At 49.9% G+C, this 22,303-nt stretch overlaps 1 protein-coding gene across 1 annotated transcript in view; it reads right to left on the bottom strand.

Moving 5' to 3' along the window:
- Positions 1-22,303, bottom strand: part of LOC140203504 (ankyrin-repeat and fibronectin type III domain-containing 1-like) — a 281,359-nt gene that overhangs the window by 250,121 nt on the left and 8,935 nt on the right. Inside the window, exons 2-5 of the mRNA XM_072269592.1 lie at positions 21,947-22,157; positions 21,216-21,410; positions 14,921-15,034; positions 8,224-8,321 (exon numbers count right to left, since the gene is read on the bottom strand). Of these exons, the coding sequence (XP_072125693.1) occupies positions 8,224-8,321; positions 14,921-15,034; positions 21,216-21,410; positions 21,947-22,157 (618 nt within the window). The remainder of the gene's footprint in view (positions 1-8,223; positions 8,322-14,920; positions 15,035-21,215; positions 21,411-21,946; positions 22,158-22,303) is intronic.

The following is a 22,303-nucleotide window of genomic DNA, read 5'->3' as shown; positions in this document are numbered from 1 at the left end:
CGGAGTCAGTGTCCGGTCGGTCAGTGAGTCTGCAGTCAGTGTCCAGTTTGTCTGGAGTCAGTGTCTGGTCGGTCAGTGTGTCCGTAGTCAGTGTGTCTGCAGTCAGTGTCTGGTCAGTCAGTGTGTCCGGAGTCAGTGTCCGGTTGGTCAGTGTGTCCGGAGTCAGTGTACAGTAGGTTTGTGTGCCCGGAGTCAGTGTCCGGTTGGTCAGTTTGTCTACAGTCAGTGTACAGTTTGTCTGGAGTCAGTGTCCGGTCGGTCAGAGTGTCCGGAGTCAGTGTCCGGTCGGTCAGTGTGTCCGTAGTCAGCGTGTCTGCAGTCAGTGTCTGGTCGGTCAGTGTGTCTGGAGTCAGAGTCCGGTTGGTCAGTGTGTCCGCAGTCAGTGTCCGGTCAGTCAGTGTGTCTGGAGTCAGTGTCGGGTGGTCAGTATGGTCAGTGTGTCTGCAGTCAGTGTCCGGTCGGTAAGTATGTCTGGAGTCAGTGTCCGGTCGGTCAGTGTGTCTGCAGTCAATGTCCGGTTGGTCAGTGTGTCCGGAGGCAGTGTCCAGTTGTTCGGTGTGTCTGCAGTCAGTGTCCGGTCGGTCAGTGTGTCTAGAGTCAGTGTCTGGAGTCAGTGTCCAGTCGGTCAGTGTGTCCGCAGTCAGTGTATCTGGAGTCAGTGTCCAGTAGGCTAGTGTGTCTGCAGTCAGTGTCCGGTTGGTCAGTGTGTCCGGAGTCAGTGTTCAGTCGGTTAGTGTGTCCGGTGTCAGTGTCCAGTAGGTTCGTGTGTCCGGAGTCAGTGTCCAGTCGGTCAGTGTGTCTGCAGTGTCCAGTTTGTCTGGAGTCAGAGTCCGGTCGGTCAGTGTGTCTGCAGTCAGTGTCCGGTCGGTCAGTGTGTCTGGAGTCAGTGTCGGGAGGTCAGAGTGTCTGCAGTCAGTGTCCAATCAGTCAGTGTGTCCGGAGTCAGTGTCTGGAGTCAGTGTCCGGTCAGTCAGTCTGTCCGGAGTCAGTGTCCGGTCGGTCAGTGTGTCCGGAGTCAGTGTCCGGTCGGTCAGTCTGTCTGCAGTCAGTGTCCTGTCCGTCAATGTGTCTGACGTCAGTATCCGGTCGGTCAGTGTGTCCGGAGTCAGTGTCCAGTTGGTCAGTGTGTCCGGAGTCAGTGTCTGGTCCGTCAGTGTGTCCGGAGTCAGTGTTCGGTCGGTCAGTGTGTCTGGAGTCAGTGTCCAGTCGGTTCGTGTATCCGGAGTCAGTGTCCGCTCGGTTAGTGTGTCTGGAGTCAGTGTCCGGTTGGTCCGGTCGGTTAGTGTGTCTGCAGTCAGTGTCCGGTCTGTCAGTGTGTCCGGAGTCAGTGTCGGGTGGTCAGTGTGTCTGGAGTCAGTGTCCAGTTGGTCAGTGTGTCTGCAGTCAGTGTCCGGTCGGTCAGTGTGTCTAGAGTCAGTGTCTGGAGTCAGTGTCCAGTCGGTCAGTGTGTCCGCAGTCAGTGTATCTGGAGTCAGTGTCCAGTAGGCTAGTGTGTCTGCAGTCAGTGTCCGGTTGGTCAGTGTGTCCGGAGTCAGTGTTCGGTCGGTTAGTGTGTCCGGTGTCAGTGTCCAGTAGGTTCGTGTGTCCGGAGTCAGTGTCCAGTCGGTCAGTGCGTCTGCAGTGTCCAGTTTGTCTGGAGTCAGAGTCCGGTCGGTCAGAGTGTCCGGAGTCAGTGTGTCTGCAGTCAGTGTCTGGTCGGTCAGTGTGTCTGGAGTCAGTGTCGGGAGGTCAGAGTGTCTGCAGTCAGTGTCCAATCAGTCAGTGTGTCCGGAGTCAGTGTCCGGTCAGTCAGTCTGTCCGGAGTCAGTGTCCGGTCGGTCAGTGTGTCCGGAGTCAGTGTCCGGTCGGTCAGTCTGTCTGCAGTCAGTGTCCTGTCCGTCAATGTGTCTGGCGTCAGTGTCCGGTCGGTCAGTGTGTCCGGAGTCAGTGTCCAGTTGGTCAGTGTGTCCGGAGTCAGTGTCTGGTCCGTCAGTGTGTCCGGAGTCAGTGTTCGGTCGGTCAGTGTGTCCGGAGTCAGTGTCCAGTCGGTTCGTGTATCCGGAGTCAGTGTCCGCTCGGTTAGTGTGTCTGGAGTCAGTGTCCGGTTGGTCCGGTCGGTTAGTGTGTCTGCAGTCAGTGTCCGGTCTGTCAGTGTGTCCAGAGTCAGTGTCTGGTTGGTCAGTGTGTCCGGAGTCAGTGTCGGTCGGTTAGTGTGTCTGCAGTCAGTGTCCAGTTGGTCAGTGTGTCTGCAGTCAGTGTCCGGTCGGTCAGTGTGTCTGGAGTCAGTGTCGGGTGGTCAGTGTGTCTGCAGTCAGTGTCCGGTCGGTCAGTGTGTCCGGAGTCAGTGTCCGGTCGGTCAGTGTGTCCGGAGTCAGTGTCTGGAGTCAGTGTCCGGTCAGTCAGTGTGTCTGCAGTCAGTGTCCGGTTGGTCAATGTGTCTGGAGTCAGTGTCTGGTCGGTCAGTGTGTCTGCAGTCCGTGACCGGTCGATCAGTGTGTCCGAAGTCAGTGTCTGGTCCGTCAGTGTGTCCGGAGTCAGTGTTCGGTCGGTTAGTGTGTCCGGTGTCAGTGTCCAGTAGGTTCGTGTGTCCGGAGTCAGTGTCCGGTCAGTCAGTGTGTCTGCAGTCAGTGTCCAGTTTGTCTGGAGTCAGTGTGTGGTCGGTCAGTGTGTCTGGAGTCAGTGTTCAGTTGGTCAGTGTGTCTGCAGTCAGTGTCCGGTCAGTCAGTGTGTCTGGAGTCAGTGTCGGGTGGTCAGTGTGTCTGCAGTCAGTGTCCGGTCGGTCAGTGTGTCTGGAGTCAGTGTCGGGTGGTCAGTGTGTCTGCAGTCAGTGTCCGGTCGGTCAGTGTGTCCGGAGTCAGTGTCCGGTTGGTCAGTGTGTCTGCAGACAGTGTCTGGTTGGTCAATGTGTCCGGAGTCAGTGCCCAGTCGGTTAGTGTGTCTGGAGTCAGTGTCCGGTTGGTCCGGTCGGTTAGTGTGTCTGCAGTCAGTGTCCGGTCTGTCAGTGTGTCCGGAGTCAGTGTCCGGTCGGTCAGTGTGTCTGGAGTCAGTGTCGGGTGGTCAGTGTGTCCGGAGTCAGTGTCGGGTGGTCAGTGTGTCTGCAGTCAGTGTCCGGTCGGTCAGTGTGTCCGGAGTCAGTGTCTGGAGTCAGTGTCCAGTCAGTCAGTGTGTCTGCAGTCAGTGTCCGGTTGGTCAATGTGTCTGGAGTCAGTGTCCGGTCGGTCAGTGTGTCTGCAGTCCGTGACCGGTCGATCAGTGTGTCCGAAGTCAGTGTCTGGTCCGTCAGTGTGTCCGGAGTCAGTGTTCGGTCGGTTAGTGTGTCCGGTGTCAGTGTCCAGTAGGTTCGTGTGTCCGGAGTCAGTGTCCGGTCAGTCAGTGTGTCTGCAGTCAGTGTCCAGTTTGTCTGGAGTCAGTGTGTGGTCGGTCAGTGTGTCTGGAGTCAGTGTTCAGTTGGTCAGTGTGTCTGCAGTCAGTGTCCGGTCAGTCAGTGTGTCTGGAGTCAGTGTCGGGTGGTCAGTGTGTCTGCAGTCAGTGTCCGGTCGGTCAGTGTGTCCGGTTGGTCAGTGTGTCTGCAGTCAGTGTCCGGTTGGTCAATGTGTCTGGAGTCAGTGTCCGGTCGGTCAGTGTGTCTGCAGTCAGTGTCCGGTTGGTCAATGTGTCTGGAGTCAGTGTCCGGTCGGTCAGTGTGTCTGCAGTCCGTGACCGGTCCGTCAGTGTGTCCGGAGTCAGTGTCTGGAATCAGTGTCCAGTTGGTCAGTGTGTCCGGAGTCAGTGTCCGGTCGGTCATTGTGTCCGCAGTCAGTGTCCGGTCGGTGAGTGCGTCCGGAGTCAGTGTCCGGTCGGTGAGTGTGTCCGGAGTCAGTGTTCGGTCGGTCAGTGTGTCCGGAGTCAGTGTTCGGTCGGTCAGTGTGTCTGCAGACAGTGTCCGGTCGGTCAGTGTGTCTGGAGTCAGTGTCCGGTCGGTCAGTGTGTCCGGAGTCAGTGCCCAGTCGGTTAGTGTGTCTGGAGTCAGTGTCCAGTTGGTCAGTGTGTCTGCAGTGTCCGGTGGGTCAGTGTGTCTGGAGTCAGTGTCCGGTCGGTCAGTGTGTCTGCAGTCAGTGTCCAATCGGTCAGTGTGTCTGCAGTCAGTGTCCGGTGGGTCAGTGTGTCTGGAGTCAGTGTCCGGTTGGTCAGTGTGTCTGCCGTCAGTGTCCGGTTGGTCAGTGTGTCTGCAGTGTCCGGTGGGTCAGTGTGTCTGGAGTCAGTGTCCGGTCGGTCAGTGTGTCTGCAGTCAGTGTCCAATCGGTCAGTGTGTTTGCAGTCAGTGTCCGGTGGGTCAGTGTGTCTGGAGTCAGTGTCCGGTCAGTCAGTGTGTCTGGAGTCAGCGTCCGGTTGGTCAGTGTGTCTGCAGTCAGTGTCCGGTTGGTCAGTGTGTCCGGAGTCAGTGTCCGGTTGGTCAGTGTGTCTGCCGTCAGTGTCCGGTTGGTCAGTGTGTCTGGAGTCAATGTCCGGTCGGTCAGTGTGTCCGGTCAGTTATTGTGTCTGCAGTCAGTGTCCGGTCGGTCATTGTGTCTGGAGTCAGAGTCCGGCTGGTCAGTCTGTCTGCAGTCAGTGTCAGGTCCATCAGTGTGCCTGGAGTCAGTGTCCGGTCAGACAGTGTGTTCAGAGTCAGTGTCCGGTCGGTCAGTGTGTCCGAAGTCAGTGTCTGGTCCGTCAGTGTGTCCGGAGTCAGTGTTCGGTCGGTTAGCGTGTCCGGTGTCAGTGTCCAGTAGGTTCGTGTGTCCGGAGTCAGTGTCTGGTCAGTCAGTGTGTCTGCAGTCAGTGTCCAGTTTGTCTGGAGTCAGTGTGTGGTCGGTCAGTGTGTCTGGAGTCAGTGTTCAGTTGGTCAGTGTGTCTGCAGTCAGTGTGTCTGGAGTCAGTGTCGGGTGGTCAGTGTGTCTGCAGTCAGTGTCCGGTCGGTCAGTGTGTCCGGAGTCAGTGTCCGGTTGGTCAGTGTGTCTGCAGTCAGTGTCCGGTTGGTCAGTGTGTCTGGAGTCAGTGGTAGGTGGTCAGTGTGTCTGTAGTCAGTGTCCAGTCAGTCAGTGTGTCCGGATTCAGTGTCTGGAGTCAGTGTCCGGTCGGTCAGTGTGTCTGCAGTCAGTGTCCGGTTGGTCAATGTGTCTGGAGTCAGTGTCCGGTTGGTCAGTATGTCTGCAGTCTGTGACCGGTCCGTCAGTGTGTCCGGAGTCAGTGTCTGGAATCAGTGTCCAGTTGGTCAGTGTGTCCGGAGTCAGTGTCCGGTTGGTCAGTGGGTCTGCAGTCAGTGTCCGGTCTGTTAGTGTGTCTGCAGTCAGTGTCCGGTCGGTCAGTGTGTCCGGAGTCAGTGTCCGGTTGGTCAGTGTGTCTGCAGTCAGTGTCCGGTCGGTCAGTGTGTCTAGAGTCAGTGTCCGGAGTGAATGTCTGGAGTCAGTGTCCGGTCGGTCATTGTGTCCACAGTCAGTGTCCGGTCGGTGAGTGTGTCTGGAGTCAGTGTCCGGTTGGTCAGTGTGTCCGGAGTCAGTGTCCGGTCGGTTAGTGTGTCTGGAGTCAGTGTCCGGTTGGTTAGTGTGTCTGCAGTCAGTGTCCAGTTGGTCAGTGTGTCCGGAGTCAGTGTCCAGTTGGTCAGTGTGTCCGGAGTCAGTGTCCGGTTGGTCAGTCTGTCTGCAGTCAGTGTCCTGTCCATCAGTGTGTCTGGCATCAGGTTCAGGTCGGTCAGTGTGTCCGGAGTCAGTGTCCGGTTGGTCAGTGTGTCCGGAGTCAGTGTCTGGTCCGTCAGTGTGTCTGGAGTCAGTATCCGGTCGGTCAGTGTGTCCGGAGTCAGGTTCCAGTCGGTTAGTGTGTCTGGAGTCAGTGTCCGGTTGGTTAGTGTGTCTGCAGTCAGTGTCCAGTTGGTCAGTGTGTCCGGAGTCAGTGTCCAGTTGGTCAGTGTGTCCGGAGTCAGTGTCCGGTTGGTCAGTCTGTCTGCAGTCAGTGTCCTGTCCATCAGTGTGTCTGGCATCAGGTTCAGGTCGGTCAGTGTGTCCGGAGTCAGTGTCTGGTCCGTCAGTGTGTCTGGAGTCAGTATCCGGTCGGTCAGTGTGTCCGGAGTCAGGTTCCAGTCGGTTAGTGTGTCTGGAGTCAGTGTCCGGTTGGTTAGTGTGTCTGCAGTCAGTGTCCAGTTGGTCAGTGTGTCCGGAGTCAGTGTCCAGTTGGTCAGTGTGTCCGGAGTCAGTGTCCGGTTGGTCAGTCTGTCTGCAGTCAGTGTCCTGTCCATCAGTGTGTCTGGCATCAGGTTCAGGTCGGTCAGTGTGTCCGGAGTCAGTGTCCGGTTGGTCAGTGTGTCCGGAGTCAGTGTCTGGTCCGTCAGTGTGTCTGGAGTCAGTATCCGGTCGGTCAGTGTGTCCGGAGTCAGGTTCCAGTCGGTTAGTGTGTCTGGAGTCAGTGTCCGGTTGGTTAGTGTGTCTGCAGTCAGTGTCCAGTTGGTCAGTGTGTCCGGAGTCAGTGTCCAGTTGGTCAGTGTGTCCGGAGTCAGTGTCCGGTTGGTCAGTGTGTCTGCCGTCAGTGTCCGGTTGGTCAGTGTGTCTGCAGTCAGTGTCCGGTGGGTCAGTGTGTCTGGAGTCAGTGTCCGGTCGGTCAGTGTGTCTGGAGTCAGTGTCCGGTTGGTCAGTGTGTCTGCAGTCAGTGTCCGGTGGGTCAGTGTGTCTGGAGTCAGTGTCCGGTCGGTCAGTGTGTCCGGTCAGTTAGTGTGTCTGCAGTCAGTGTGTGGTCGGTCAGTTTGTCTGCAGTCAGTGTCCGGTCAGTCAGTGTGTCCGGAGTCAGTGTCCGGTCGTTCAGTGTGTCCGGTCAGTTAGTGTGTCTGCAGTCAGTGTCCGGTCAGTCAGTGTGTCCGGAGTCAGTGTCCGATTGGTCAGTGTGTCCGGAGTCAGTGTCTGGTTGGTCAGTGTGTCTGCAATAGTGTCCGGTCGGTCAGTGTGTCTGCAGTCAGTGTGTCTGCTGTAGTGTCCGGTCGGTCAGTGTGCCCGCAGTCAGTGTCCGGTGGGTCAGTGTGTCCAGAGTCAGTGTCTGGAGTCAGTGTCCGGTCGGTCAGTGCTTCCCCCCCATTTTGATATTCAAGATTCATTCACGTATAAATTATGCAACCATGAGATTTGTTTGCTCACAGGTGGCTAGAAAGCAAGAAACCCGAAAGAAACAAGTAAAGGAAAAAAGAATGAAAATAAAAACAAATGACGAACACTTGTTGTGCAGGAAGTAAAATACAAGTCATGCAAACAGCTGAAGTGAACAAAAGCATTCTGAAACAAAACAGTCCTGCAGAAGGACTTCGACAGATTCGGGGAAAGGGAAAACAATGGCAGGTGGAATACAGTGTTGGGAAGTGCGTGGTCATGCACTTTAGTAGAAGAAATGAAAGGGTTGACTATTTTCTAAATGGAGAGAAAATACAAAAATCTGAGGCACCAAGGAACTCTGGGAGTCCTTGTGAAGGATTCCCCAAAGGTTAATTTTCTGGTTGAGTCTGTGGTGAGGAAGGCAAATGCAATGTCAGCATTCATTTCAAGAGGACTAGAATATAAAAGCAAGGATGTAATGTTGAGACTTTATAAAGCACTGCTGAGGCCTCATATGGAGTACTGTGAGCAGGTTTGGGACCCTGGTCTTCAAAAGGATGTGCTGAAACTGGAGAGGGTTCAAAGGAGGTTCACGAAAATTATTCCAAAATTGAATGGCTTGTTACATGAAGAGCAATACAATTAAGAAGAATGAGGGGTGACCTCATTGAAACCCATCGAACGGTGAAAGGCCTTGATAGAGTATTTCTATGGTGGAGGAGGTTGAGACCAGAGAACACAGCCTCTGAATAGAGGCGTGTCCTTTTAGAACTGAGATGAAGTGGAATTTCTTTAGCAAGAGAGTGGTGAATCGCTGGAATTCATTGCCACAGGCGGCAATGGCGACCAGGTTATTGGGTATATTTAAGACAAAGGTTGATAGATTCTTGGTTAGTCAGGGTTTGAAGCAATACAGGGAGAGGGCAAGAGATGGGGACTGAGAGAGAAAATGGATTAGCCATGATGAAATAGCAGAGAAGACCAAATGGGCCAAATGGTTTAAATTCTGCTCTGATATCTTAAGGTCTTATGCCTGTATCCTGTGATTTGCTAAGCTCAGTACGTGAAATGTGTGTCAATTCCCCTCTCGTATCATTGTTCACAAGCTGGTAACCTGTCATTCCCCAAGCCCAGTACCAGAAAGGTCGGTGCTACTTACGGTCACCAGTCCAGTCACCGTGTAGGTCAGCCTCTTTATGCCTTCCAGAATGCTCTCTCCTGCGATTGAGCTGAAGTCATTGTATGTGCTCCACTCAACTATAAGGTGACAGAGGGACAGGATGAACTCACAAAAGCTGCAACTTCAATCTTCCAAGGGGAAGGGAATCAACAAGTGTTTGGGAAATTCACAGCTTGACTATGGTCTGGTAGCCAATTCTTCCAGAATGACTGGAGAGAAGGGAAATCACTGTGAACAAGGAAATGTACCTTTTGAGAATCAGTGTACAGTGTGTATGGTCCGGGACAGTAGCTATAAACTGCAGGAGTGGACAGTGTCCTTGCACTCTGGGACAGTGCCGATGGATGCTGGAGTGGACAGTGTGTCTGTTCTCTGGGACATAGACTATGGACTGTTGGAGTGGACAGTGTCTATTCACTCTGGGACAGTGACTATGGACTGTTGGAGTGGACAGTGTCTATTCACTCTGGGACATAGACTATGGACTGTTGGAGTGGACAGTGTCCTTGCACTCTGGGACAGTGCCTATGGATGCTGGAGTGGACAGTGTGTCTGTTCTCTGGGACATAGACTATGGACTGTTGGAGTGGACAGTGTCTATTCACTCTGAGACCGTGACTATGGACTGTTGGAGTGGACAGTGTCTATTCACTCTGAGACCGTGACTATGGACTGTTGGAGTGGACAGTGTCTATGCGTGGCAGCACTGGAGCTGCGCATGGACTCAATTTGGAGCAGCCGAGATGCTGAGAATGTTGTGGATAGCGCAGTTAGTGAGTTGGTCACACTGCAGTTTGAGAATCTAAAGAAAGATAGGGAATGGGTGACCAACGGGAAGAGTAGTAGCAGTAAGGTAGTACAGGAGTCTCCTGCGGTCATCTCCCTCAAAAGCAGATATACCGCTTTGGAGTCTGTCGGGGAGATGGTTCATTGGGTGAGGGCAGCAGTAGCCAGGATCATGGCACCGTGGGTGGCTCTGCTGCACGTGAGGGCAAGAAAAACAGTGGCGGAGCTGTTGTGGTAGGGGATTCCATGGTAAGGGGAATAGAGAGGAGCTTTTGTGGCCACAAACGGGACTCCCGTATGGTGTGTTGCCTCCTGGGTGCAAGGGTCAGAGATGTCTCGGAGAGGCTGCAGGGCATTCTGAAAGGGGAGAGTGAGCAGCCAGTGGTCATGGTGCATGTAGGTACTGACGATATAGGAAGAAAGCTGGATGAGGTCCTACAAGCTGAATTTAGGGAGCTAGGAGATAAATTAAAGAGTAGCACCTCAAAGGTAATAATCTCAGGATTATTACCGGTGCCACGTGCTAGCCAGAGTTGGAATAACAGGATAGCTAGAATGAATATGTGGCTTGAGTGGTGGTGCAGGAGGGAGGGGTTCAGATTCTTGGGGTATTGAACTGCTTCTGGGGGAGGTGGGACCAGTACCATCCGGATTGGGGGAGGTGGGTCAGTACCATCCGGACGGTCGACATCTGGGCAGGGCCAGAATCAATGTCCTAGGGAGATTGTTTGCTAGTGCTGTTGGGGAGGCTTTAAACTAATATGGCAGGGTGATGGGAACCCATACAGAAAAGAAGAGGGAAGTGATGCAGGGACCAAAGCTAGAGTTAGTGAAGGAAAAAGTAAGAGTAGAGTGCATAAAAGTAAAAAGCAAAAATCACATAGGTCACTAGATCCTAAAAGGACAATGACAAGGACAAGGGCAAGGGCACTTTATCTAAATGCCCGTAGTATTAGAAACAAGGTTAGTGAACTTGTGGCACGGATAGTACCAAGGCATATGATTTAGTGGCCATTACAGAAACCTGGTTGCAGGGTGGAGATGACTGGGAATTAAATATCCAAGGGTATCAGGTAACACAGAAAGATAGGCAGGAAGGCAAAGGAGGTGGGGTGGTGCTCTTGATTAGGGATGAGATCAGGGCGATTGTGAGACGATATAAGATCTACGGAACAGAATGTTGAGTCCATCTGGGTAGAGATTAAGAACAGTAAAGGGAAAAAATCTCTGGTGGGAGTTGTCTATAGGCCACCTAATAAAAATATTGCAGTGACAGAGGCAATTAACCAAGAAATAACTAAGGCTTGTAAGAACGGAACAGCAGTTGTCATGGGGGATCTTAACTTCCACATAGATTGGGTGAATCAGGCTGGTCAAGGAAGTCTTGAGGAGGACTTCATAGAACGCATCCATGATGGCTTTCTTGAGCAGCATGTTAGTGAACCGACAAGGGAAAATACTATCTTAGATCTAGTCCTGTGCAATGAGACAGGTAAGATTAACGATCTTGTAGTCAGGGATCCTCTTGGAAAGAGTGATCATAGTGTGATTGAATTTCGCATACAGATGGAGGATGAAATAGTTAGATCTAAAACAAGTGTATTATGCTTGAACAAGGGAGACTACAACAGGATGAGGAAGGAGTTGGCCAATGTGGATTGGGAGCACAGGCTATTTGGTAGGACAGTTGAGGAACAGTGGAATACTTTCAAAGAGATTTTTCACAGTGCTCAACAACAGTGTATTCCAGTCAAAAGTAAGGATAGTAAGTGTGGGGAGAGCCAACCTTGGATAACTAAGGAAATAAAACATAGTACCAAATTAAAAGCTCATGTGTACAAAGTCGCAAAGAGTAGTGGGAGACTGGAGGATTGGGTAAACTTTAAAAAGCAACAAGGAACAACTAAAACAACAGGAATTCTGCAGATGCTGGAAATTCAAGCGACACACATCAAAGTTGCTGGTGAATGCAGCAGGCCAGGCAGCATCTGTAGGACAACTAAACAAGAAATAAAGAAAGGGAAGATAGAGTATGAAAATAAATTAGCACAAAATATAAAAACAGATAGCAAAAGTTTTTATAAATGTATAAAGCGGAAGAGGGTGGCTAAAGTCAACTTAGGTCCCTTGGAAGACGAGAAGGGGAAATTGATATTGGGTGATAAGGAAATGGTTGAGGCCTTGAACGGTCTTGTGTCGGTCTTCACAGTGGAGGACACATCTAATATGCCAAAGAAGGATGTTATGGATTAAATGGGAGGTGAGGACCTCAATAAAATCACTGTCATTTAAAGAGATAGTGATGAGCAAACTAGAGGGCCTGAAGGTAGATAAGTCCCCTGGTCCTGATGAGATGCTTCCCAGGGTGCTGAGGGAATTGGCGGAGGTGATAGTAGACACGTTGGTAATCATTTATCAAACTCTCTAGACTCTGGGCAGGTCCCAACAGATTGGAAGACAGCAGATGTCACGCCACTTTTTAAAAAAGGATGTAGGCAAAAGACAGGCAACTATAGGCCAGTTAGCTTAACATTTGTAGTCCAGAAAATGCTTGAAGTTGTCACTAAGGAAGAAATAGCGAAACATTTAGAAAGGAGTGGTTCCAGTAGACAAACACAGCATGGATTCAGAACAAACTTACTGGAGTTCTTTGGGGACATAATGAGTGCAGTGGATAGAGGGGAACAGGTGGATGTCGTACATTTGGATTTCCAGAAGGTGTTCGATAAGGTGCCACACAAGAGACTTATAAATAAGATACGGATGCATGGAGTTGGAGGAAGTATATAGGCATGGATAGTGGATTGGTTAACCAATAGAAGGCAGAGAGTTGGTATAAATGGGTGTTTCTCCGGCTGGCGAGTGGGGTGCCGCAGGGGTCGGTGCTGGGCCCACAGCTGTTTACCATTTACATCGTTAATTTGGAAGAGGGGACTGAGTGTAGCGTAGCAAAATTTGCTGATGACACTAAACTGAGTGGAAAGGCAAATTGTACAGAGGATGTGGAGAGACTGCAGAGGGATATAGATAGGTTAAGTGAGTGAGCCAAGGTCTGGCAGATGGAATACAATGTTGGTAAATGCGAGATCATCCATTTTGGAAGGAATAATAGAAGAGCAAATTATTATCCAAATGGTGAAAGATTGCAGCATGCTGTTGTGCAGAGGGACTTGGGAGTGCTTGTTCATGAATCGCAAAAAGTTGGCTTGCAGGCACAACAGGTTATTAAGAAGGCAAACGGAATGTTGGCCTTCATTGCTAGAGGGATTGAATTCAAGAGCAGGGAGGTCATGCTGCAACTATACAGGGTACTGGTGAGGCTGCACCTGGAGTATTGTGTGCAGTTCTGGTCTCCATACTCGAGGAAGGATATACTGGCTTTGGAGGCAGTACAGAGGAGGTTCACCTGGTTGATTCCAGGGATGAAGGGGTTAACCTATGAGGAGAGTTTGAATCACCTGGGACTGTACTCTCTGGAATTCAGAAAAATGAGAGGGGATCTTATAAAAACATACTAAAATTTGACAGGGATAGATAAGATAGAAGTAAGAAAGTTGTTTCCATTGATGGGTGAGACTAGAACTAGGGGACATTGCCTCAAGATTCAGGGGAGAAGAGTTTGGACAGAAATGAGGAGAAATTATTTTTCCCAGAGAGTGGTGAATCTGTGGAATTCTCAGCCCAGGGAAGCAGTTGAGGCTTCTTCACTAAATATATTTAAGATACAGTTAGATAAATTTTTACATAGTTGGGGAATTAAGGGTTATGGGGAAAAGGCAGGTAGATGGAGCTGAGTTTACGGACAGATCAGCCATGATCTTATTGAATGGCAGGGCAGGCTGGATGGGCCGGATGGCCGACTCCTGCTCCTATTTCTTATATTCTTATGGACTGTTGAAGTAGACAGTGTGTCTGCACTCTGGGTCAGTGTCTATGGACAGCCAGAGTGGACAGTGTGTATCTCTGGGTCAGTGACTTTGGACAGCCAGAGTGGACAGTGTGTATCTCTGGGTCAGCGACAGCGATTTTGGACTGCCAGAGTGCACTCCGGGACAGAAACTGTGGGATCCCAGAGTGGAAATTGTATGTGCTTTTCGGGACACTGAGTGTGAACTGCTGGAAGCGTGGCATTGCCCAGCTCTCCATCACAAACTGTCAGCAAGCAGCAGGTAGGCAGCAGCTGTAACACACTGCTCACATGTTTAGGAGCTGAGAGAAACTCTTCCCTCAAGCAGACTTATCCTCTCAGGCACTCCATAAATCAACTGACACTCTGTCCAGCTCACCGGTAATGTTGCAATCCCGCAATCACAAAAGAGTGGGAGGTTTCTGTGTGCTGGTCAGTACTGAGCACACAGGCACAACGCAGTCATTCGTCCAGTTTACAGAAAGCTTTGGCACCAGGAACATCAATGTAAATTACAACCGCTGTGGAAAAATTGTGATAGTTTTTCAAAATGCTTTTCACCAACTGGGCAGAGGTGGGGAACCTGACCTGAAAATGATACTTTCCAAACATTGGTTCCTTTTTGTGGTCTCCTTCTGGGAGTGTGTGACGGGACGGTGTAGAGTGAATCTTACTCTGTGTCTGACACGGGAGTGTGTGATTGGATGGTGTGGAGGGAACCTACTCTGTGTCTGACCCCGGGAGTGTGTGATCGGATAGTGTAGAGGGAACTTCACTCAGTGTCTGACCCCGGGAATGTGTGATCGGATGGTGTGGAAGGAACTTCACTCTGTGTCTGACCCTGGGAGTGTGTGATCGATGGTGTGGAGGGAACTTCACTCAGTGTCTGACCCCGGGAGTATGTGTTGGATGGTGTGGAGGGAACTTCACTCTGTGTCTGACACGGGAGTGTGTGATCGGATGGTGTAGAGGGAACTTTACTCTGTGTCTGACCCCGGGAGTGTGTGATTGGATGGTGTGGAGGGAACTTCACTCTGTGTCTGACCCTGGGAGTGTGTGATCGGATGGTGTGGAGGGAGCTTCACTCTGTGTCTGACCCCAGGAATGCACGTGATGGGATGGAGCAGAGGGAATTTTTATCTGTGTCTGAACCCAACAGTATGTGATGGTTTGGTGTAGAGGGAGCTGCCCTCTGTATCTGACCCCAGGAGTATGTGATGGGTCAGTGTGGAAGGAGGTGTTCCCTGTTTCTGACCCCGGGTGTGTGTGTGATGGGACGATTTGGAGGAAACTTCACTCTGTGTCTGACCCCAGGAGTGTATGATGGGATGGTGCAGAGGGAGCTTTTCTCTGTGTCTGACCCCAGGAGTGTATGATGGGATGGTGCAGAGGGAGCTTTTCTCTGTGTCTGACCCTGGTGTATATAATGGGATGGTGCAAAGGAAGCTTCTATTTGAGTGTGTCAGTTTCCTAATTCAAAAGTTAACTTAATCAGAAAGATTGTGTGATTGCTGAGTTGGTATTCGATGACAGACTTGGTGTCCTCTGTTGCACCACTTCACAGTAACTTTAGATTGAATGTCCGGAAAAATCTACAAAATGAGTCCCTGGGAATCTGAAAGTTCTCGGAACACTGAGTGGGTGAGGCAGCGTGTGCCGAGAGTGGAGGGTGACGCAGAGTTCTATGTCCTAGTATCAGAATACTCTGTTTCTCTGTCCTCAGGTGCTGCCTGAGCTGCTGAGTGCTTCCAGCACTTTGTGCTCTATCTGATGGAGATGCTTAATTGGCCAAGGTTTGACCCAATCTCCTTTCATTCTTGGGGCAGAGTCAATGGATCTGATTAAAGCCACCCCCCCCATAAAGGCATGTGAGGAGTAGGCCACAGGCTACAATTGGATACCAGAAGGTGTTGGTTCTGATCCCGGAGCCTGAATGTCCGGTTATTGTACCTCACGAGGTCACACCACCAACCCACAGCTCACCTTTGTATTTTGTAACCACTGCAGAATTGACGCTCAAAGGTTCCTGGAAGGTCACCTGTAAGGAGGTGCTGCCTGCAGCGGATAACCAGACCTGAACTGGAGCATCTGGGACCCCTGTGGGTTCAACACAAAGCCAGAGGTTAGAAATTACAATGAAATGAGTTCTGTGGAAGGTGAGTGAGATCTTACCTGGTCCACTGCAGAGAGGAAGGTTGATATGAGTGTACCCTTGAGGGCGGTCTCACCAAAGCACGAACAAAACACCAACAAGGAATCACAAACAAGAGAAAATCTGCAGCTGCTGGAAATCCAAGCAACACACACAAAATGTTGGAGGAACTCAGCAGGCCAGGCAGCATCTATGGAAAAGAGTACAGTCGACATTTTGGGTTGAGACCCTTCAGCAGGACTGGAGGTGAGGAGATGAGGAGTCAGGGTTAGAAGGTGGGAGAGGAAAGGGAGAAGCACCAGGTGATTGGTGGAACTGGGAGGGGTGGGGAAAGGGCGAAGTAAAGAGCTGGGAAGTTGATTGGAGAAAGAGGTACAGGTTGGAGAATGGGGAGCCTTACAGAAGAAGACAGAAGGCCATGGACGACAGAAAAAGGGAGAGGAGCACCAGAGGGAAGTGAAGGGCAGGCAGGGGTAAGTTGAGAGAGGGGAAAGGGGATGGGGAATGGAGGAGGTGGGGGGAAGTACTAGACCAGTCAGGCAGCATCCGTAGAGAGAGAATTACTGAGTTAGTGTTGCGTGTGACTGACCTTTCATCAGACGTGCTCCGTTGTCTGAAACTATAGAATTCCACACGGGAGCTGAGCTTACGTTGGACTTGTAGATAACATGCAGGAGACTCGAGACAGGGCGGGGTGGGAATGGGGTCAAGTAGAGTGGTCAGCATCATTATCACCCATGTGTTCAGTGACTGGCCCTGCAGTGCAGAGGAGACCACACACTGGCCACTGAGTGCAACACAAGAGAATGCAGGAGGTGTCTGTCAACCAGGAGAGACTGTTGGGGTCTCTGGATGGTGGGACGGAAGCTAGCAAAAATCAGCTGTTGTATTTCCTGCAGTTACTGTGGAACGAGTTGTAAGGATAGGACAAGGGGGGTTGGTTGGTGGAGAAGCACAGAGCAGTTGAAGGAATGATCCCCCTGCAAAGCTGGAGAGAGTGGGACATCGACATGTATCCTGAACTTTTCCCTCTGTGTGATGTGGCACATGGAAATCCGATTCCTACTGCCTCTTGCAAGTCCGATACAAGACTGTACCTAGTACCTCTTGCAGTTCCAGCACCATCGTATCTCCTGTTACCTTCAATCATTTATTTCTTAATGCTTCAGCTCAGGGTCACTGTCCTAGACAACCTGTCTCCACCTTATCTTGGACATCCTGTCTCTTCTGTCCAACCGTCCTGGGTGTGGTAAGACTGTGGAGCATTCTCGATGGGCCAAATGGCCTGTTTCATGGTGTTGTGATCCCTCTGCCATGAGCTCACAGAGCCCACCTACAGCCTGTCCTGAGCTGCCTCTTCAGGCAGGCACCTTGCTTTCAGGCAGAGCTCAAGATGCAAGATGCTCTCAGCAAACTGTCCAAATCTCTTCGTGCGCAGGAGGGTAAGCTGAGACACAAAGACAGTGTGATCATTTCTGCTGATGTGAGTTGAGGGCAGAGGTTAAAGGGCTGGGTTGTGAGTTGAGGGACTGGGCTGTGGGTTGAGGGGAGTGGTTGAGGGGTTGTGTTGTGAGTTGAGCGGAGAGTTTAAGGGACTGGGCTGTAGGGAGGAGAGGTTGGGCAGGCTGGGAGTTTGTTCTCTGGAGCAGAGGTGATTGAGGGTGACCTTGTTGAAGCGTATAAAATCATGAGCGGCGTGTACAGAGCAGGTTTATTTATTTAATTATTTAGCGATACCATACAGAACAGATCTTTCTGGCCCAATAAGCCGTCTCACCCGGCAACTCACCTATTTAAACCTAACCTAATTAAAGGACAATTCTCACTGACCAATTAACCCTCTAACCAGTACATCTTTGTGTGCCTTAACAGACCTAGGCCTGGTGTAGGTCATTCAAAGGTGTCACTAAGCAAATGGGGATATATAACCAGCCTGACAACTTGTGAATGTGGAATTGAACCACAAACTATGCACCATCTCCTGCAATGCCCATCGCTATAGGAACCGAATACAACAGCAAGGCGCAAAAATGTGTCCTGTTCTGGCTGGGCCATATACAGACTGTCAGTGGACACGATAAGAAGAGTACATCTTTTAACTGTGGGAGGAAAGCGAAGAACCCAAAGGAAACCCACACACCCATGGAAGAATGGACAAATTTTCTCATGCCAGAATTGAACTCTGCACTCTGACACTCGAGCTATAACACATTTTCAGTAACTGCTATGCTAATGTAGTAACTCACCAGCATCAAGAACCAGAGGACGTGGGTTTATGGTGGAAGAGGGTTACATCGATGGGAACCTGAGAGGTAACTTTTTCAACCAGAGGGTGGTCAGTATGTGAATAATATTTAAAAGACACTTTAACAAACACGTACACAGATAAGAAAGGTTCTCAGGAACATGGGCCAAATGTTGGCAGATGGCACAAGTCTAGATGAGCCTATTGGTGAGCAAGGGCCTCTTCTGTGCTTTAGAGATTAAGAGACAAGTAAGAGCTAATAAGAGAAGTCAAAGCCAACATAAAAGCCAAAGAGAGGGCATATAACAGAGCAATGATTAATGGGAAATTAGAGGATTAGGAAGTTTTTCCAAACCAAAGGAAGACAACTAAAATATCATCAAGAAGGTAAACATAGAATATGAAAATATGCTAGCCAGTAATATTAAGGAAGATACCAAAAGTTTCTTCAGATACACAAAGTGTAAAAGAGAGGTGAGAGTGGATATCAGACTGCAGGAATACGATGCTGGAGAGGTAGTAATGGGGGACAACAAAATAGCGGATGAACTGAGTAAGTATTTTGCATCAATCTTCACTGTGGAAGACACTCGCAGTGTGATGGAAGCTCCAGGAACCATTGATCATAAAGTGTGTGGTTACCATATCTCGAGAGAAGGTTCTTGGGGAAACTGAAAGGTCTGAAGTTAGGTAAGTCACCTGGACCAGATGGTGCACAGCCCACAGTTCTGAAAGAAGTGACCAAAGTGATCGTGGAGGCATTGGTGATGATCTTTCAAGAACACTAGATTCTGGGATGGTTCCGGAAGACTGAAAAATTGCAAATGTCACTCCACTCTTCAAAAAGGAAGAGGCAGAAAAAGGGAAACTATAGGCTAGTTAGTCTGACATCAGTGGTTGAGAAGATATTGGACTCGATTATTAAGGATGAAGACTCAGGGTATTTGGAGGCACATGATAAGATAGGTCGCAGGTGGCATGATTTTCTCAAGGGAAAATCTCAACTGACAAATCCATTGGAATTCTTTGAAGACATAACAAGCAAGATAGACAAAGGAGAATCGGTGGATGTTGTGTATTTGGATTTTCAGAAGGCCTTGACAAGGTGCCACACATGAGGCTGCTTAACAAGCTACAAGCCCATGGTATTACAGGGAAGATTCTGGTATGGTCTGGCAGGAGGCAAAGAGTGGGAATAAAGGAAGCCTTTTCAGACAGGATACCAGTGACTAGAGGTTTCCCACAGGGGTCTGTGGTGGGACCAATTCTTTTTACATTACATGTTAATGATTTGGATGATGGAAATGATGGCTTCATTGCCAAGTTTGCAGCCAATATGAAGATAGTTGGAGGGACAGGTAGTTTTGAGGAAGTAAAGAGGCTACGAAGGACTTAGACAGATTAGGCGAATAGGTAATGAAACGGCAGATAGAACACAGTGCTGGGAAGTGTATGATCATACACTTTGCCAGAAGAAATGAAAGGATTGCCTATTTTCTGTCTGGAGAGAAAATACAAAAAAATTGAGGTGCAGAAGGACTTGGAAGTCCTTGTGCAGGATTTCCTGAAGAATAATTTGCAGGTTGAGCCTGTGGTGAGGAAGGTAAATGTGATGTTAGCATTCATTTCAAGAGGACTAGAATATAAAAGCAGGGGTATAATGTTGAAATTTATAAGACAGTAGTAAGGCCACACTTGGAGTATTTTGAGCAATTTTGGGCCCCTTATCTTAGAAAGGATGGGCTGCAACTGGAGAGATTCAGGAAAATTATTCCAGAATTGAACAGCTTGTCAAATGAGGAGTGTTTGGTGGCTCAGGCCAGTATTTGCTGGAATTCAGAAGAATGAGAGATGACCTCATTGAAACCTATTGAAAGGTTACAGGCCTTGATAGAGTGGATGCGGAGAGTACGTTTCCTATGGTGGTAAGAGCAGAATAGACAGTCTCAGAATAGAGGGGCATTCTTTCAGAACGGAGATGAGGAGGAATTTCTTTGGCCAGAGAGTGGTGAACCTGTGGAATTTGCTGGCACAGGCGGCTGTGGAGGCCAAGTATTTATGTACATTGAAGGTAGAGGCTGATAGATTAATGGTTACTCAGGGAATGAAGGGTTACGGGGAGAAGGCAGGAAATTGAGGTTGAGAAGAAAATTAGATTGCCCATGATGAAACGGGGGTTCAGACTCGATGGTCTTACAATCCCCGCGGTGCTGGCTGCTGGTGTTGGAATCTGGGCACACTGGGTGCAGCCGGGCAGACAGGACCCACTGGGCAGGGCTGGACAGACAGCACACATGGGACAAGTCTGGGCAGCCAGAAAATATGGGGCAAGGCCAGGCACCCAGGATACACTAGGCAGTCAGGACTCACGGGATGGGCATTGATTGGAGTACTGCGCAGATGCAACAGAAGAGGTCCTGTGCAGGTCCAGCAAAGAGCCTTAAAAAGCCAATCTCTATAACAGAGAGATATCGCCTAGCGGAGTGGTCATCATGGGAGCGGTTGTCGTCAGAGGCAGAGCAGTAAGGCTTTGGCTCAACAAGGCGTCAGAGAGAACAGGTGAAGTCAAGGTACATAGGTGAGTTCATTCCTTATTTCTTACTTAACTCGAGACAGAATGGGGACATGTGTTCTGTTCTGAGTCAGTTATGTTCCACAGAGGAAGAAGTTTTCAAATGCCAGCAATAGGCAACCGTGGCTGACAAAGGAAGTTAAGGATTATAAAAAGGGCACGTAAATTAGCAAAAGTAAATGGAAAGTTAGATGATTGGTGAACTTTTAAAATCCAACAAAAGGCAACTGAAAAAGCTGTAAGAAAGTAAAAGATGAGATATGAGGACAATCTAGACAATAATATTAAGCAGGATACCAACAACAGTTTTTTCAGTTATATAAAGAGTAAAAGGGAGGTGAGAGTTGATATTGGACCACTGGAAAATGATGCTGGTGAAGTAGTAATGGGGGTCAAAGGAATGGCAGATGAACTTAATGGGTATTTTGGAAGACACTAGCAGTGTGCCAGATAACCGTGAGTGTCAAGGAGCAGGAGTGAGTGTCATTGGAAAAAGTGCCAGGCAAACTCTAAGGTCTCAAGGTGGACAGGTCACCTAGGACAGATGGACCACATCCTAGAGTCCTGAGAGAGGTTGCTGAAGAGATCACGGATGCATTGGTCATGATCTTTGAAGAATCACTTGATTCTAGTATGGTCTTGGAGGACTGGAAGATTGCAAATGTCACTCCCCTCTTTAAAAATGGAGGAAGGCAAAGGAAAGGAAATTATAGGCCATTGCTGGAACAACTACACTCTGTCCGCCAGAGAAAGCAAGGTCTTCCAGTGATGCCTACACTGAAGAAGTTCAAATTATAGGCCAGTTAGACTAACCTCAGTGGTTGGGAAAGTGCTGGAGTCTGTTATTAAAGATGAGGTATCGAGGTATTTGGAGACTAATGATAAAATAAGTCAAAGTCAGCAAGGTTTCTGTCAAGGGAAATCTTGCCTGACAAATCTGTTAGAGTTCTTCGAGGAAGAAACAAGCAGGGTGGACAAAGGAGAGGGAATGGATGTCACTTACTGGGATTTTCAGAAGGCATTTGATAGGGAGCCACACATGAGGCTGCTTAACAAGATAAAATCCGATGGCGTTACAGGAGAGATACTGGCATGGAGAGCGGAATAGCTGGCTGGGCCAGGCAGACACGACACAGCGGGCAGCACTGAGTGGACAGGACTCACTGGGAAGGGCTGACCAGACAGGACTCTTGATGGCAGTGATGAATGAGCAGGTGGTGGTGTATGATCTGGGATAGAGAGGACGGCTCGTGATGTCACAGGAAATGCAGAAGAAACCTGGTGATTGCAATTTGTGCTTGAAACTCACGTGCATGTTCAAAGCCCCTTTTCATCCGTTTGAAGAGGCGGCTCTGCCACTCCCAGGTTTTCAGTTGCCTCTGCTTCTCAGCATGGTCTGAACCTGCGGCCTCGTTCACCACCTGTGCCATCAGCTCACTCAAACGCTGCTCCGACTCACGCACAAGTGTAGCTAAATGTGCAGCCCGACTTTCCAAACTGACAACTGAATAGAGAACCGGTAATTAGTTACAGAGCACCTCTCAATACTGGTCACACATAACCATTCCCAACATCGCTCCCTCAGTCAGTCCACTATGGGCCATCATGGAGAGATCGTCACTCCCCCAGTCACTCTGACAGTCAGTTACAGAGAACGTGCCAACACCAACCACACAAAATTTCTCAATTATCTCTCCCTTAATCAATTCCAGATCAAGCCCCCTCTACACCGTCCCATCACAACCCCAACCCCCCCATGGTCAGACGTAAGTTAAGCTCCCCCGCACCATCCCATCACACACTCCCAGGGTCAGACACAGAGTGAAGCTCCCCCCACACTGTTCTATCACACACCCCCAGGGACCCCTGTCCCTCACCCAATGGTACAGAGGCTGACACCCCTCACACACCTCCCCGTCCTGAATAGGAACAACATAATGTGCTTTCACCCTGAGCATGTGCTAGGACAGTTGCAGACAGTGGCCTCCCCCTTGTACGAGTGTACATGAAGCATGGTGATGTGTGATCAGTGGAACTTACAGTGTGGGCTCTCCTTTGCTCCAGCCTGCAGAAGCAGCTTTGCCATGGGCACGTTGTTGGTCATGATGGCGATGTCCAGAGGCATCAGCCCCTCACTGTTGGGGGTGTTGAGGTCCAGCTCCTCTGCCGTATACATGTTGAGCAGCATCTGCACAGCATCCAGGTCTTGCTGTTCCACTGCTTCAAAGACCGCCTCATTGCCTTGGAAGTTCTGCAGAAGCAAACGTACATCACCCTCTGGTCAAGATGAGCCCAGTGACCAGGCTGATGGCAAGCCATCCTACTAGATTAGGATATTGGGAGGTGTGTATCCACAGGTCCACATCTCATCATCAGGTCAGCAGAAAAGGTCATTGT

Source organism: Mobula birostris, chromosome 9, assembly GCF_030028105.1.
Source record: "Mobula birostris isolate sMobBir1 chromosome 9, sMobBir1.hap1, whole genome shotgun sequence".
In the NCBI taxonomy this organism is placed as follows: domain Eukaryota; kingdom Metazoa; phylum Chordata; class Chondrichthyes; order Myliobatiformes; family Myliobatidae; genus Mobula; species Mobula birostris.
Note: the sequence above shows the minus strand (reverse complement) of the source record. Positions and strands in the feature narration are given on the sequence as shown.